Source organism: Macaca mulatta, chromosome 4 (genome assembly GCF_049350105.2).
Source record: "Macaca mulatta isolate MMU2019108-1 chromosome 4, T2T-MMU8v2.0, whole genome shotgun sequence".
In the NCBI taxonomy this organism is placed as follows: domain Eukaryota; kingdom Metazoa; phylum Chordata; class Mammalia; order Primates; family Cercopithecidae; genus Macaca; species Macaca mulatta.
The window spans coordinates 85,947,118-85,960,610 of NC_133409.1; the positions used below are offsets into that span (position 1 = coordinate 85,947,118).

At 35.8% G+C, this 13,493-nt stretch overlaps 1 protein-coding gene across 1 annotated transcript in view; it reads left to right on the forward strand.

The window, feature by feature from the left end:
• The window catches only part of MCHR2 (melanin concentrating hormone receptor 2), a 28,939-nt gene that overhangs the window by 10,310 nt on the left and 5,136 nt on the right, over window positions 1-13,493 (forward strand). The window contains 2 exon segments of the mRNA NM_001032948.1: window positions 2,674-2,868; window positions 11,314-11,433. Coding sequence (NP_001028120.1) covers window positions 2,674-2,868; window positions 11,314-11,433 — 315 coding nt within the window.

Below are 13,493 nucleotides of genomic sequence, written 5' to 3' on the forward strand. Positions count from 1 at the left end.
AAATCATCCACTCTGACAAAAATGAATAATAATGGTAAAATTTTAAATATACTTTTATTTTTTTGCAAGAGAATTTTCAAAATATAAAGTTTCCTTCTCAACTTATAATTCGCATATTTTTAAATCAATATACTGCATAGGTCTAGTTAGCTCAGCTGATGCCAGCCACTGTGACTGTGTCATGAGAAAAGCCCCATAAACATGTCAGGGTTCCAATACCAGGAAGAGGGCCTTGAACAGGCCAGGCTCACTATGGAAAAGCAACCTAAGGTATAGACCATACCACTAGTAATCCCATTCTTGGGGATAATACGAGCTTCTTTATACACTGTGCCTTGGATGCAGGAGAATATTGCCTTTTTTTTGAGAAAAAAAAAAAAGAGGGGTATACTCCTGTAAATCTTTTACTGTAAATGAAGTGAATGGGCATTTTCTGCCTTGGAACAGACAAACTGTGTATATTTTTTAATATTGACAGATTTTTCTCTGTATGTATACATGTACACACATGCATGCGTGTGTATCTTACTCGTAGTCTTTTGTTTTGTTTGGTTTTAATCCAATTGACATAGTATGCTAAAATTTCATTTCACATTTAAGACATCTGCCCTTTCCTTCCCCTCGCTCTGGAAAATCAGGTGGTAAGAAACAAATGAAGAGGCTATAAAACTGAACCATTACCTTCCTTACAGTTCTTGTAATTCTAACTCTACTAAAATCATTAAAGTTTAACAAAATCTGCAATTTTGTAAGAGAGAAATGAGGCTTGCTTTGTAAGGTCATAACTAAATGTCGGTGCCATCAGTATGCCTTAGTGTTTACATATTTAAATCATTTTAATTGCCAATTTAATGGATCATACATTTCAAGTGTTTCCAATAACTCATTTTGCTTTCCCTAATTAGTGATAACTGCAAGTGTGTAGAATATCTAGTAGTCGGCTCCTACCTCCATAGCCATACAAAAACAATATATAAACACCCAAAATGTCAAAAATGTTTGCTTTCAAATGAAAGCTACCTAGACTTTCATTAGTGGCTACTTTTATAAATAAATTCTCTAAAACATCAGGAGTCAGTAAGTAGGAGCCAAAATTTGCAATTTATTCATTCATTTATTCAAAAAATATTTATTGAGCATGAACCATATGCCAGAGATTGTTGGACACAGGGGATACAGTGGCCTTAAACTAATAGTCAAGGCTCCTGCCCTCGTGGGGCTTTCATTCTAGTGACATAGACAGACATTAAGTGAAGAGTCCCACAAGTAAATGTTTATTTCCACATAGTGATAACACACTAGGAAGGAAAAATAGAGTCTCCCTATAATATTCTTTTACAGTCGTGGTCCCTTGTATAGAATGGGTGGTCAAACAAGTCTTCCCTAAGAGGGAGACGGTTAAATAGGGTCTTGAAGGAAGAGCAGGAAGAAGCAGAAGCAGATCCTGCCAGGCAGGTAGCACAGCATATACCTGACCTTGAAAGGGGAAGAGCTTGAGGAAGTCAAGGGAGAGACTGGCACAGGCTCCAGCTTGAGCAGCAGGCAGAACCAGGTGGGAAAAAAAGACCTGTGGAACATGGGAGGAATTCTGAGAATTTATAGAAAACCATTGAAAGATTTTCAGTTGGGGAGGGATGCTATCAGAGAAGATTCCTTAATTGCTTGATCCCATGACTTCATCATCCTATAATTCCAGTAAAACTGATGGCTGGGCTGCTATGCAGTCACTACGGTATCCACTTCCCCAGCAGGGAGAAAAGAGGCCCTTCTCTCCTTAGCCACAGGGAATGCATGTGCAGTGTGCAGAGGATGGGTAGCCGAGGAACCCTGGCCAGACCACTCTCTGCAACCAAAGGCCCCTTAACTGAATACAAATGTCCTGCTTCTGGTGCAAAATTGAAAGGGCAAAAGAAGAGGAAATTTTTTTATTTTTGTGAGTCTTCATTAAGTAGCTTTACAAAAACTTGGAGAAATTTAAGTGACCATAAAAACCATTTTTACATTTGTTTAATTTCTGCTGATACTAAAATGAAAAGAAAAAAAAATAAAGAAAAATGCTTCCCCATGAAATTAGCCCATTTCTTCCCTCTGGCTCCTAGCCTAAGTTCCTTAAGGAATTTGCATTGTCTATACTAGTCACACTTGTTCATCCTCACTGTGACTTCTGTGAGCTGAAACTCCATGAGCGTGGTGACTTTAGTATAAAGCCATCGGGGCAAAATGTTTGTTCTATGTTCCTGAATCCCTTTCTGCTGAGAGATTCTCTTAGCCCCACATTTTCCTCCTTCCTGCCTCTGTGTCAGTAAATCTTGCTGGGAAAAGGGTCATTTCCTCCTGGAGGAATTCCGTATTCAGAGACAAAGTTTTCCAGAGTCTCATTTACAGGAAAAGCGCCTTTGTAAAGAGTGCACTGCAGAATTTTGCCATTATCAGTGTGTTCATAGAAGGAACAACTATTTCAGTGAGTGGTTTATTCAGACTTGCAGGGCCAAGAATTGTTTTCTCTACAGATACCAGGCAGCTCTTAAAAAATATAACTTTCTTTTACCCTGATAGAGGTGTGCTTCAGAGAGGACAATAATGCTAATAATTTACGCTCGTCATGAACCTTTCATCCTTGGAGCTCAGTGTTTTTATTGATTGTTCCAAAACTCTTCCTGACTGCTTTTGCAGGTACTTTGCCCTCGTCCAACCATTTCGACTGACAAGTTGGAGAACAAGGTACAAGACCATCCGGATCAATTTGGGCCTTTGGGCAGCTTCCTTTATCCTGGCATTGCCTGTCTGGATCTACTCGAAGGTCATCAAATTTAAAGACGGTGTCGAGAGTTGTGCTTTTGATTTGACATCCCCTGACGATGTACTCTGGTAAGTTGTTAAAACTTAAGAAAAATGAGTTGAATTAAGTTGTGAATTACTTCATTCTCCTTGTCAACATGTGAGCAGCCTCAAAGAGTATCCTTGTGGATCCTCTTCTCACCAGTATCTCCACTTAGGTCTCTCCACACATGCAATCAAGGTGATAGTTTGATTTTTAAGGAGAGGATAACCTTTAGAAAAGATTTTGAATTCAATCATGTAACCTCAGTGGACACAAATATATTTAAATAGGATTTTAAAGATTCATAGCAGCCAGATGCAGTGGGAATGCAGCAATCAAGGGAGGTAAGGAATTTCCAGAGTCACTCAAACTCAAACCTCATCAGTATGCAATTGCAGTTTGCTTAAATTGTGTCCCCTATAAAGATATGTTCAAGTCCTACACCAGCTCCCCCCTGCCATACCTGTGAATGTGACCTTATTTGGAAATAGGGTTTTTTCAGATGTAATCAAGCTAAGTTAAGGTCTTGCTGGATTAAGGTGGGCCCAATGACTATTGTCCTGATAAGGAGAAGCAGATTTTAAGAAATACAGAGACACACAGAAAAGAGACATGTGAAGACAGAGGCAGAGATTGGAGTGATGTATCTGTAAGCTAAGGAACACCAAGGATTGCCAGAAACCAGCAGAGAGGGTAGGAGGGGGCATAGAGCAGATTCTCCTTCAGAGTTTCTAAAGAACCAAACTTGCCAGCACCTTGATTTCAGATGCCTAGATTTCAGAGCTGTGAGCGAATAAATTTCTATTGTTTTAAGCTATCCAGTTTGTGCTAATTTCTTACAGCAGTCCTAGGAAACTAATGCAACTACCATAGCCATTTTATGCATTTTAATTTAAAAGGAAATTAAAAGTCTTCAATGTGAAATTTGAACATAGAATTGGAGTTCATGATTAAATTCTTTGAGCAACTACCAATGGCCAATAACTGTGTTAGATATTTTTACATATGCTATCTCAAGTCAGTCCGGCAGATCCCTTTCTCCGACTCTATAACTTGTCAAACAGATGAGTCATTTCTGCATTATGTGGACGCAGCCAAAGAAGGATGGCAGTAAAGGACCTGCAAATCCACTAATCCAGTAAAAAATAAAATTCATATACATGCATGTTTTGTTCAGTTTAGTATAAAAAAGTACTATAGACTAGGTGGCTTGTAAACAATAGAAATTTATTTTTCACAGTTCTAGAAGCTGGAAATCCAAGATGAAAGTGCCAGCATGATCAAGTTCTGATGACAGCCCTCTTCCAGGTTGCAGTCTGCCAACTTTTCATTCTATCCTTATGTGGCAAAAGAGAGAGACAGGAAGCAAGCTCTCTTGTGTCTCTTCTTATAAGGACACTATTCCCATTCATGAAGGCTCCACTCTCATGACTTAATTACTTCCCAAGGACCCCACTTCCTCATACCATTATATCGGGGGTTAGGTTTTCAACATAGCAATTTTGAGGGAACACAAACATTTAGAACATAATAGTGCAACATAGATAGGACTGGACTTCCAGTTCCAAAATGGCAGCATAGAAGCAAGCTGACTGAATGCCCCCCTGAGCCCTCAGAAAATCAAAAACAAATATACAGCACCAAGGTTAGCATTAGCAATATCCCAGAACTCCAGAACTCAAATATGAGGATGAGACGGTTCCTCAGGCTTCAGAGAAGTGAAAAAAAATATGAAAAAGCCCCCAAGCCGACTGTAATAGAATCAGATTTCCACATCCATGACACCCTTCTCTCCCATTCTGCTTGACACCAAACACATGAAAAATTTCCCCCCAACTCACAGTTTCTACACTGAAGAAAACACGATCAAGGTAGACAACCAGCTTTCCCACCACCTTGGGTTCCCTGACAAAATATCTGTCTCTGCCTTAACCTATGGGAAGTATCACAAGTGCTGGAAGGGAGAAATATCCCTGAGAACAGGCAGAGACAAAGTAGGGAGGTGGGACAGTTACTCTGTAGCTCAGCCAAAGGAGACACTAAATCAGAGTGGCTATTCAATACCACTACACTGCAGGAGGTACATTCAGCAGGTCCCCTGGACAAACCCCTAGCCAGGCTTCCCACACATCTGGGATATCTCCTTTGGGACCTCCCCCATTCAGGACAGGCAGTGACTGATGGGTTACTAGAGCGAAAGCAAATCTGGGCTTAAGGCGCAACCTAGAGCCAAAAGGAGACAACAACCTAGCGATAAAGACTCTCTAAGAAAATATATGCAATAAAAACCAAAACAAGTCAGACAGAGAAGACTGGAATAAATAGCAAATCCTCAATGCAAAGACATAGTTGTACATCCACAAGAAGCAACAGCAAACAGCAAACCATGATCTCTCCAAATAGACAAAGCAGGGAACCAGTAACTGACCCTAATGAGACAGCAATATGTGAGCTCTCTGGCCGATAATTCAAAATAGTAGTTTTTAGGAAACTCAGTGATCTCCAGGATAACACAGAAAAGCAATTCAGAAATATATCAGAGAAATTTAACAAGGAGATGAAAATAATTTAAAAATTAAAAAAGAAATCTTGGAATTGAGAAATACGTTTGCTGAACTGAAAAAGTTACTAAAAATTCTCAACAGCAGAATGGGTCAAACAAAGGAAAGAATTAGTGAGCTCAAAGAGAGGTTATTTGAAAATACACAATCAGAAAAAAAAAGGAATGAAAAGAAATGAAGACTGTATACAAGATATAGAAAAAATTACTTCAAAAGACAAAATCTAAGACTTATCAGTGTTCAAGAGGGAGTTGAGCAAGAGCAAGAAGTAGAAAGCTTATTCAAAGAAATAATAACAGAAAATTTCCCAAAAATTGAGAAAGATGTAAATATCCAGATATGGGAAGATCAGAGAACATCAAACAAAATCAACCCAAATAAGACTCTACCCCAAGGCAGATAATAAACTTTCAAAAGTCAAAGACAAAGATAGAACTCTAAAATCAGTAAAAGAAAAGAAGCAAATAACGTGTAAAGGAGCTCTAATTCATCTGGATATGGACTTCTTACTAAAAACCATATAGGCCAAGAGGGAGTAAAATGACATTTTCAAACTGCTAAAGAAAAAAAACTAAAACAAAAACAAAAAAAACCTGCCATCCAAGATATTGCATCTATTCTTTGACTGTGAAGAAGACAAAGTGTTTCCCAGACAGGCAGAAGCTGAAGGAATTTACCACTGTCAGATCTGTCTTACAAGAAATGCTAAAGGGAGTTCTTCTGTTGGAAGGAAAAAAAAACACTAATGTGCAAAAAGAAAACATTTGAAGGTATGAAACCCCTGGATAAAATTAAATACATTAACAAGCCCAGAATGCTCTAATACTGTAATTTTGGTACATAATCCACTCATAATTATAGCATGAAGCCCAAAGACAAATCTATCAAAAATGATAACAGCTGTAGCAACCTGTTAAGAGACAGATAATATGAAAATATGTAAATTGAGACAACTAAAAGTTAAAATGTAGGGGAATGGAGTTAAAGTGTAGTTCTTTCCACTTGTTTCTTTGTTTCTATTATTTTCTTTGTGATGTAAGATAAATAATCATCTCTTTGGAATAACTTGTAAGATATATGTTTTTTGTCAACATCATTGTAACCACATTGCAAAAATCCATAACAGATTTTAAAAATAAAAAGTAATGAACTAAGACATTCCATCGAAGAAAATCACTTTTCCACAAAGGACGATGGTAAGAAAAGAAGAAAGGAAGAGAAAAGTTGCAGAACCAGAAAACAAGCAACAAGATGGCAGTAGTAAGTCTTTACTTATCAATAATAATACTGAATGTAAATAGTCTCAATTTTCCAATTAAAATGCAGTGAGTGGCTTGATAAAGAAACAAGACTCAACTCTATGCAGCCTGCAAGAAACCCACTTCACCTCTAAAGACACACATAGCCTGAGAGTGAAGGGATGGGAAAAGGCATTCCATACAACTGGAGATCAAAAATATCAAGAGTAGCTATATTTAGATAAAATACACTACAAATCAATGACTGTAAAAGAAGACAAAGAAGGTCACTATATAATGATAAAGGGGTCAATTCAGCAAAAGGATATAACAATTTTAAGTATCTCTGCACCCAACATTGGGGCTCCCAAATATATAGAGCAAACACTAATAGATCTGAGGGGAGGGAGGGGCTGCAATGCAATAATAGTAAGAGACTTTAACACACCATTCTCTGTAATTGACAGATCATCCAGACAGAAAATCAACAAAGAAACGGCAGAGTTAAACTACACGCTAGACCTGATAGGCCTGACATTTACAGAACATTTCACCCAACTGTTGCAGAATGCAAATTCTTTTCAACAGCATATAGAACATTCCCCAGAATAATCCTATCAGGCCACAAGACACACCTGATCAAATTCAAAAAAGTAGAAGTTATAGCAAGTGTCTTTGACCACAGTGAACTAAAACTAGAACTCAATAACAAGAGAAACCTTGGAAACTACACGAATATATGTAAATTAAACAACATGCTCCTGAATTATCAGTCAATGAAGATATCAAGAAGGAAATTTAAACATTTTTGAAACAAATGAAAGTTGAACTACAGCATACCAAAATCTATGGGATATAGCAGAAGCAATACTAACAAGGAATTTTATAGCAATAAATGCCGATATCAAAAAAGTAGAAAGACTTTAAAAATAAACAACCCACGAACATACCTCAAAGAATTAGAAAGGCAAGAACAAACCAAACCCAAAATTAGTAGCAGGAAAGAGGTAATGAAGATTAGAGCAGAAATAAATAAAATTAGACTTAAAAAACTACAGATGATCAACGAAATGAAAAGTTGGCTTTTCAAAAAGATATGCAAAACCAACAAACCTTTAGCTAGACTGAGAAAAACAGAGAGAAGATCCAAATAAACAAAACCAGAAACAAAAATGGAAACATAACAACTGAAACCTCAGAAATACAAAGAGTCATTAGAAACTGTAATGCATCACTAAATGCCAACAAACTGGGAAATATAGAGGAAATAAATAAATTCCTGGACACATACAGCCTGCCAAGATTGAACTATGAAGAAATAAACAACCTCAACAAACCAACAGCGAATAAGGAGACTGACGCTGAAAAAGAGTCTTTCACCAAGGAAAAGTCCAGGACCTGATGGCTTCACTGCTGAATTCTACCAAACATTTAAATAATTAATATCAATTCTCTTCAAACTTCAAAAAAAAAATGAAGAGGAAGGAATACTTCCAAACTCATTCTACAAAGCCAGCATTACTCTGATACCAAAACCAACCAGAGACACACACAAAAAGAAAACTACAGACCAATATTACTGATGAACATAGATGCAAAAATCCTCAACAAAATATTAGCAAACAGAATACAACAACACTTTAAAAAGATCATATATCATGAGCAAGTAGGACTCATCCAAGGAATGTGAGGATGGTTCAACATACGCAAATCAATAAAGTTGATACATCACATTTACAGCACCAAGAACAAAAACCATATGACTATTTCAATAAATGCCAAAAAATCATTCAATAAAATTCAGCATCCCTTTCTGATAAAACCCTCATCAAACTGGTTATAAAAGGAATATACCTCAAAATAACAAAAGGCATACATGACATACCTACAGCTAATTTTGCACTGAATGGGGAAGAATTGAAGGCCTTTTCTCTAAGATCTGGAACAAGACAAGGATACCCACCTTCACCACTTTTATTCAACATAATATCAGAAATCCTAGCCAGAGCAATTAGGCAAGAGAAAGAAATGAAGGGCATTCAAATTGGAAAGGAAAAAGTCAAATAGCCTTGTTCACAGATGGCATGATATTATGTTTAGAAAAACCTAAAGATCCACCAAACAACTATTAGAGGTGATAAATGAATTCAGTAAAGTTGCAGGATACAAAATGAATGTATAAAAATCAATAGCATTTATATATGCAGTAATGAACAATCTGACAAAGAAATCAAAAATGCAATTGCCTTCAAAATAGCTACCAAGAATATAAAATACCTAGTATTCAATTCAACAAAAGAAGTAATATATCTATATAAGGAAAGCTATAAAACCCTGATTTAAAAAAAATACGCACATACCTAGATACCTGATGAAAGAAATAGGATGCAAAAAAAGGATATTCCCTGCTCATTAATTGGAAAAATTAATATTGTTAAAATGACACTACTAGCCAAAGCAATGTACAGGATTCAATGCAATCTCTCAAAATACCAATAACAGTTTTCACAGAAACAGAAAAAAAATTCGAAAATTTATGTGGAACCGCAAAAGACCCTGAATAGCTAAAGCAATCCTGAGGTAAAAGAACAAAGCTAGAGGCATCATGCTACCTGACTTCAAAATTTACTAGAAAGCTATAGTAACTAAAGCAGCCTGGTACTGGCATAAAAAGACACATTGACCAATGGAACAGAGTGGAGTACCCAGATACAAATCCACACATTTATAGCCAACTCATCTTCAACAAAAGAGCCAAGAATATACAATGGAGAAAGGACAGTCTCTTCAATAAATGGTGCTGGGAAAACTGGAACACTATATGCAGAAGAATGAAAATAGACCCCTACCTCTCACCATACACAAAAATCAAATCAAAATGAATTAAATACTTAAATCTAAGACTTGAACCTATGAAAACTATAAGAAGAAAACATAGGAAATGCTCCAGGACATTGGTCTGGGCAAAGACTTTTTGTGTAAGACCTCAAAAGCACAGGTAACCTAAGCAAAAGTGGGCAAATAGGATTACCTCAAACTAAAAAGCCTGCACAGCAAAGAAAACAACAAAGTGAAGAGACAACCCATAGAATGGAAGAAAGTATTTGCAAACCATGCATCTGACAAGCGATTAATAGCCAGAATATATAAGGAGCTCAAACAACTCAATAGCACAAAACCCCAAATAATCCAATGTAAAAAATGGGCACAAATCCAAACAGATATTTCTCAAAATAAGACATACAAATGGCCAATGGGTAAACAAAAAGTGCTATCACTAATCATCAGAGAAATGCAAATCAAAACCACAAGGAGGTATCATCTCACCCCAATTAAAGTTTTACCAAAAAGGCAGGCAATAACGGATGCTGACAAGGATGTGAACAAAGGGGAACATTCGTACATTGTTGATGGGAATATATATTATTAGAGCCACTATAAAGGCTCCTTGAAAAACTAAAAGTAGAGCTACCATATGATCCAACAATTCCAGTTCTGGATTTATATCCAAAAGAAACTATATTAATATATCAAAGATATATCTGTACTACCATGTTTATTGCTGTACTGTTCATAATAACCAAAATATGTAAGTAATCTAAATGCCTATCAATAGGTGAATGGATAAAGAAAATGTGGTATATATACACAATAGAATAGCGTTCATCCATAAAAAACAATGAAATCCTGTCATTTTTAGCAGCATGAATAGAACTGAAGGCTATTATGTTAAGTGAAACGAGCCAAGTACAGAAAGACAAATATCACATGTTCTCACTTATATTTGGGAGCTAAAACAGTGAATCTCATAAAGATAGTAGATTGGTGGTTATCCCAGGAAAGGTAGAGGAAGTGGGTAAGGAAGAGAAGTTGATTAAGTGGATACAAAGATACACTTTACTAGAAGAATTAAGACCTAGTGTTTGATGAATCAGTAGGATGACTATAGTTTAAAATATCCTATTGTACATTTCAAAATAGCTAGAAGAGAATAATTTTAATGTTTCTAGCATTTTTAAAAAGTCAAATAGTTAAGATGATAGATAAATCCCGAGTACTCTGATTTGATTTTTACAAATTATATGAATGTATTAAACTATCACATATACCCTGAAATGATGTACATCTATTATGCATCAGCGAAAATTGTTTAAACGAAACATAGATAAGATTGTTTATTCATTACTTCTCCCACCAGCATTGGCTATCCTGGGTTCAAATTTTACCTCTTTCAGTTACTGCTTGGGTAGTCTTGGGCAAGCCACTTAACCCCTCTGTGCCTCAGTTTCTTCTTCTACAATGTAAGGGCACTAATGGCATCATACTCATGGGGTTTCACAGATTCAGTGGATAAAGATATAAAAAATGCTTAGAACAGTGCCTACTATATAATAAACGTTACGTACTGTTGCCTGTCATTGTTAAACACTGAAGATTGGTGATAGGTAGCCTCACCTATACTGCACTCAGTACAGCTGGGTTTGGCTAGAGAAAAGACAAGCATTGTTATTGGTGAACAATGAAGATCAGGGCTTCTCTACAATAAAGCAACCAGAGATCCACAAGGACTTTTATCCTGGACCCTGAAAAATGAAAGAGTCATGCCTCGGAAACTGCAAAAGCCAATTCCTAATCCAATTAATGTAATGGTGTTGTTCTCTCTCTTCTCTCTCCCCTCTCTCTCATTTTACAGGTATACACTTTATTTGACAATAACAACTTTCTTTTTCCCTCTACCCTTGATTTTGGTGTGCTATATTTTAATTTTATGCTATACTTGGGAGATGTATCAACAGAATAAGGATGCCAGATGGTAAGTGTTTGCCATATTTTGCTTTATTTGTTAAAAGAACAGTTTATATAGTCTAAGACATCTACAATAGAAACTTAGGCAACAGTGACTTGAAACATACCACACTTAGACATGTCGACATTGATATATGTCTATAGAAAGAACTTTCGGAAAATAAGGCATGTACTAAACGAACTGCTTAAGAATCTCTCAGTGACAAATGTTAAAAATCACTGATGTAATGGTTTCATTAAAATGCATACAGAACTCAAGATTCTATTTAAAGAATAATTTATTTTTGTTATTAACAGTTATTTAACTGTTTTCATTGCACATTTTGCAGAGTTGCATGCGTATGTAAATATCTTAAATGTTATGTGCAACCTTTTAATTTTTGTGTTTCAATTTTTTAATTTAGAGGAGAAAAGTCTCATTAATATTTGAATTTTAAAAGATGGGTTTTGTTAATATTAAAAGATTATTTAGGAGCAAATAAAACCAAAGACTTAACCTAAAGTCAATAAACTTGAGAAGAACCTGTGAAGATACTTGTCTCTAAAACTGCATAAATAAATCTAAATTATTTTCACCTTGCAATTGTGTATTCCACAATCTACTTGTTCAAATAAATAAGTCAGTAATTATATAACCTGTTGGGTAAAAACACACTTACATTCATTAAACATTATATTGTAAATATATTTTTGTGTTTCTCTTGGAAAGGCAAGTTTGCTGGGTTTCCCTGCACACTACAAATTTACAAATTTTACAAATTTTTTGTTTAAAAAAATGTGAACAATTTAACCACCATTCCTCAAAAATTGTGGCAAACCCTTGAACCAAAGGTTTGTAAGTAGTCTGTTGGCTCACAACTTTTTTTTTTTACCACCTAGTTACTTGGAATTCTTTGAAAGTCTTACACTTGTAAAGTATGGTCCATTTGGGAAGAAAAAGGAAGCAGCCACAGTTACAGAAAAAAAACATAGCTTATAAATGTATCCCAGGGAGCTGAGTTGGTGAGAAGGTTAAAGTGAAATCATATGGAATATTAAAGATACCAACAGCTGGAGAGAATGCTTGAGCCTTTTTAAAACAGTTCTCCAAATCAGATCATTTTGCTCCTGACATTTTTCTCAGAAATGCTAAAGAGGATCTTATGAAACAAATCTCATACACGTCAAAATGCAAGAAATTGGAGGAATGATAGGGCCTACTCTGATAAACTGCAGGAGAATCAAATGATTTTTAGCTCCCATGCTTTTAAAATTATTTCCAAGTTTTGTTCATCTGTTACCCTCATGTCCCAGGGAAATTTTCATTAAATGCCTAAATATGACATAACATGATTAAATGTATGAGTTTTAAAATATGTTTTATTTTAAAATAATTTGTATTTCTTAAAAAGTTGATAGTAAAAATATAGTACAGATAATACAGAGATAGTATAGAGGTTTCCCAACTACCCCTCACTCAGTTTTCCCATAATTAACATCTTACATTACCTAAGACATTTGTCAAAACAAAGAAAATTTCTGTACATTACTGTTAACTAAATTCCATTCTTTATTGGACTTCACTAGTTTTTCCATTAAAGTCCTAAATCTATTCCAGATTCAATCCAGAATAGCACATTGCATTTGGTTATCACATCTTCCCAGTATCCTCTGATTTGTGAATTTCTCACTCTTTCCTTATTTTTCATGACCTTCGTAGTCTTGAGCACTGGCCAGGTATCCTGTAGAATGTTCCCAATCTGGGTTTGTCTGATATTGTATCATTACTCAACTGTACTTACATGTTTTTATTTTAAAAAATCAACTCTTCTCATCACAGCATATCAGGGGTCACATGATGGCTACATTACATCACTGTTGATTCTAGCCTTGATTACCTGGCTAAGGTGGTGTTTGCTAAGTTTCTCCACCATGAAACTGTTTATCCCTTTCACTATTCTATTCTTTGGAAATGAGTTACTAAACATAGCCTACCTTCAAGGGGGAAGCAGGAAGGTGGGAATTAAGCTCCATCTTCTGAAAGGGGAGTATCTATATAAGAATCCCCATATTATTTGGAATTATTCT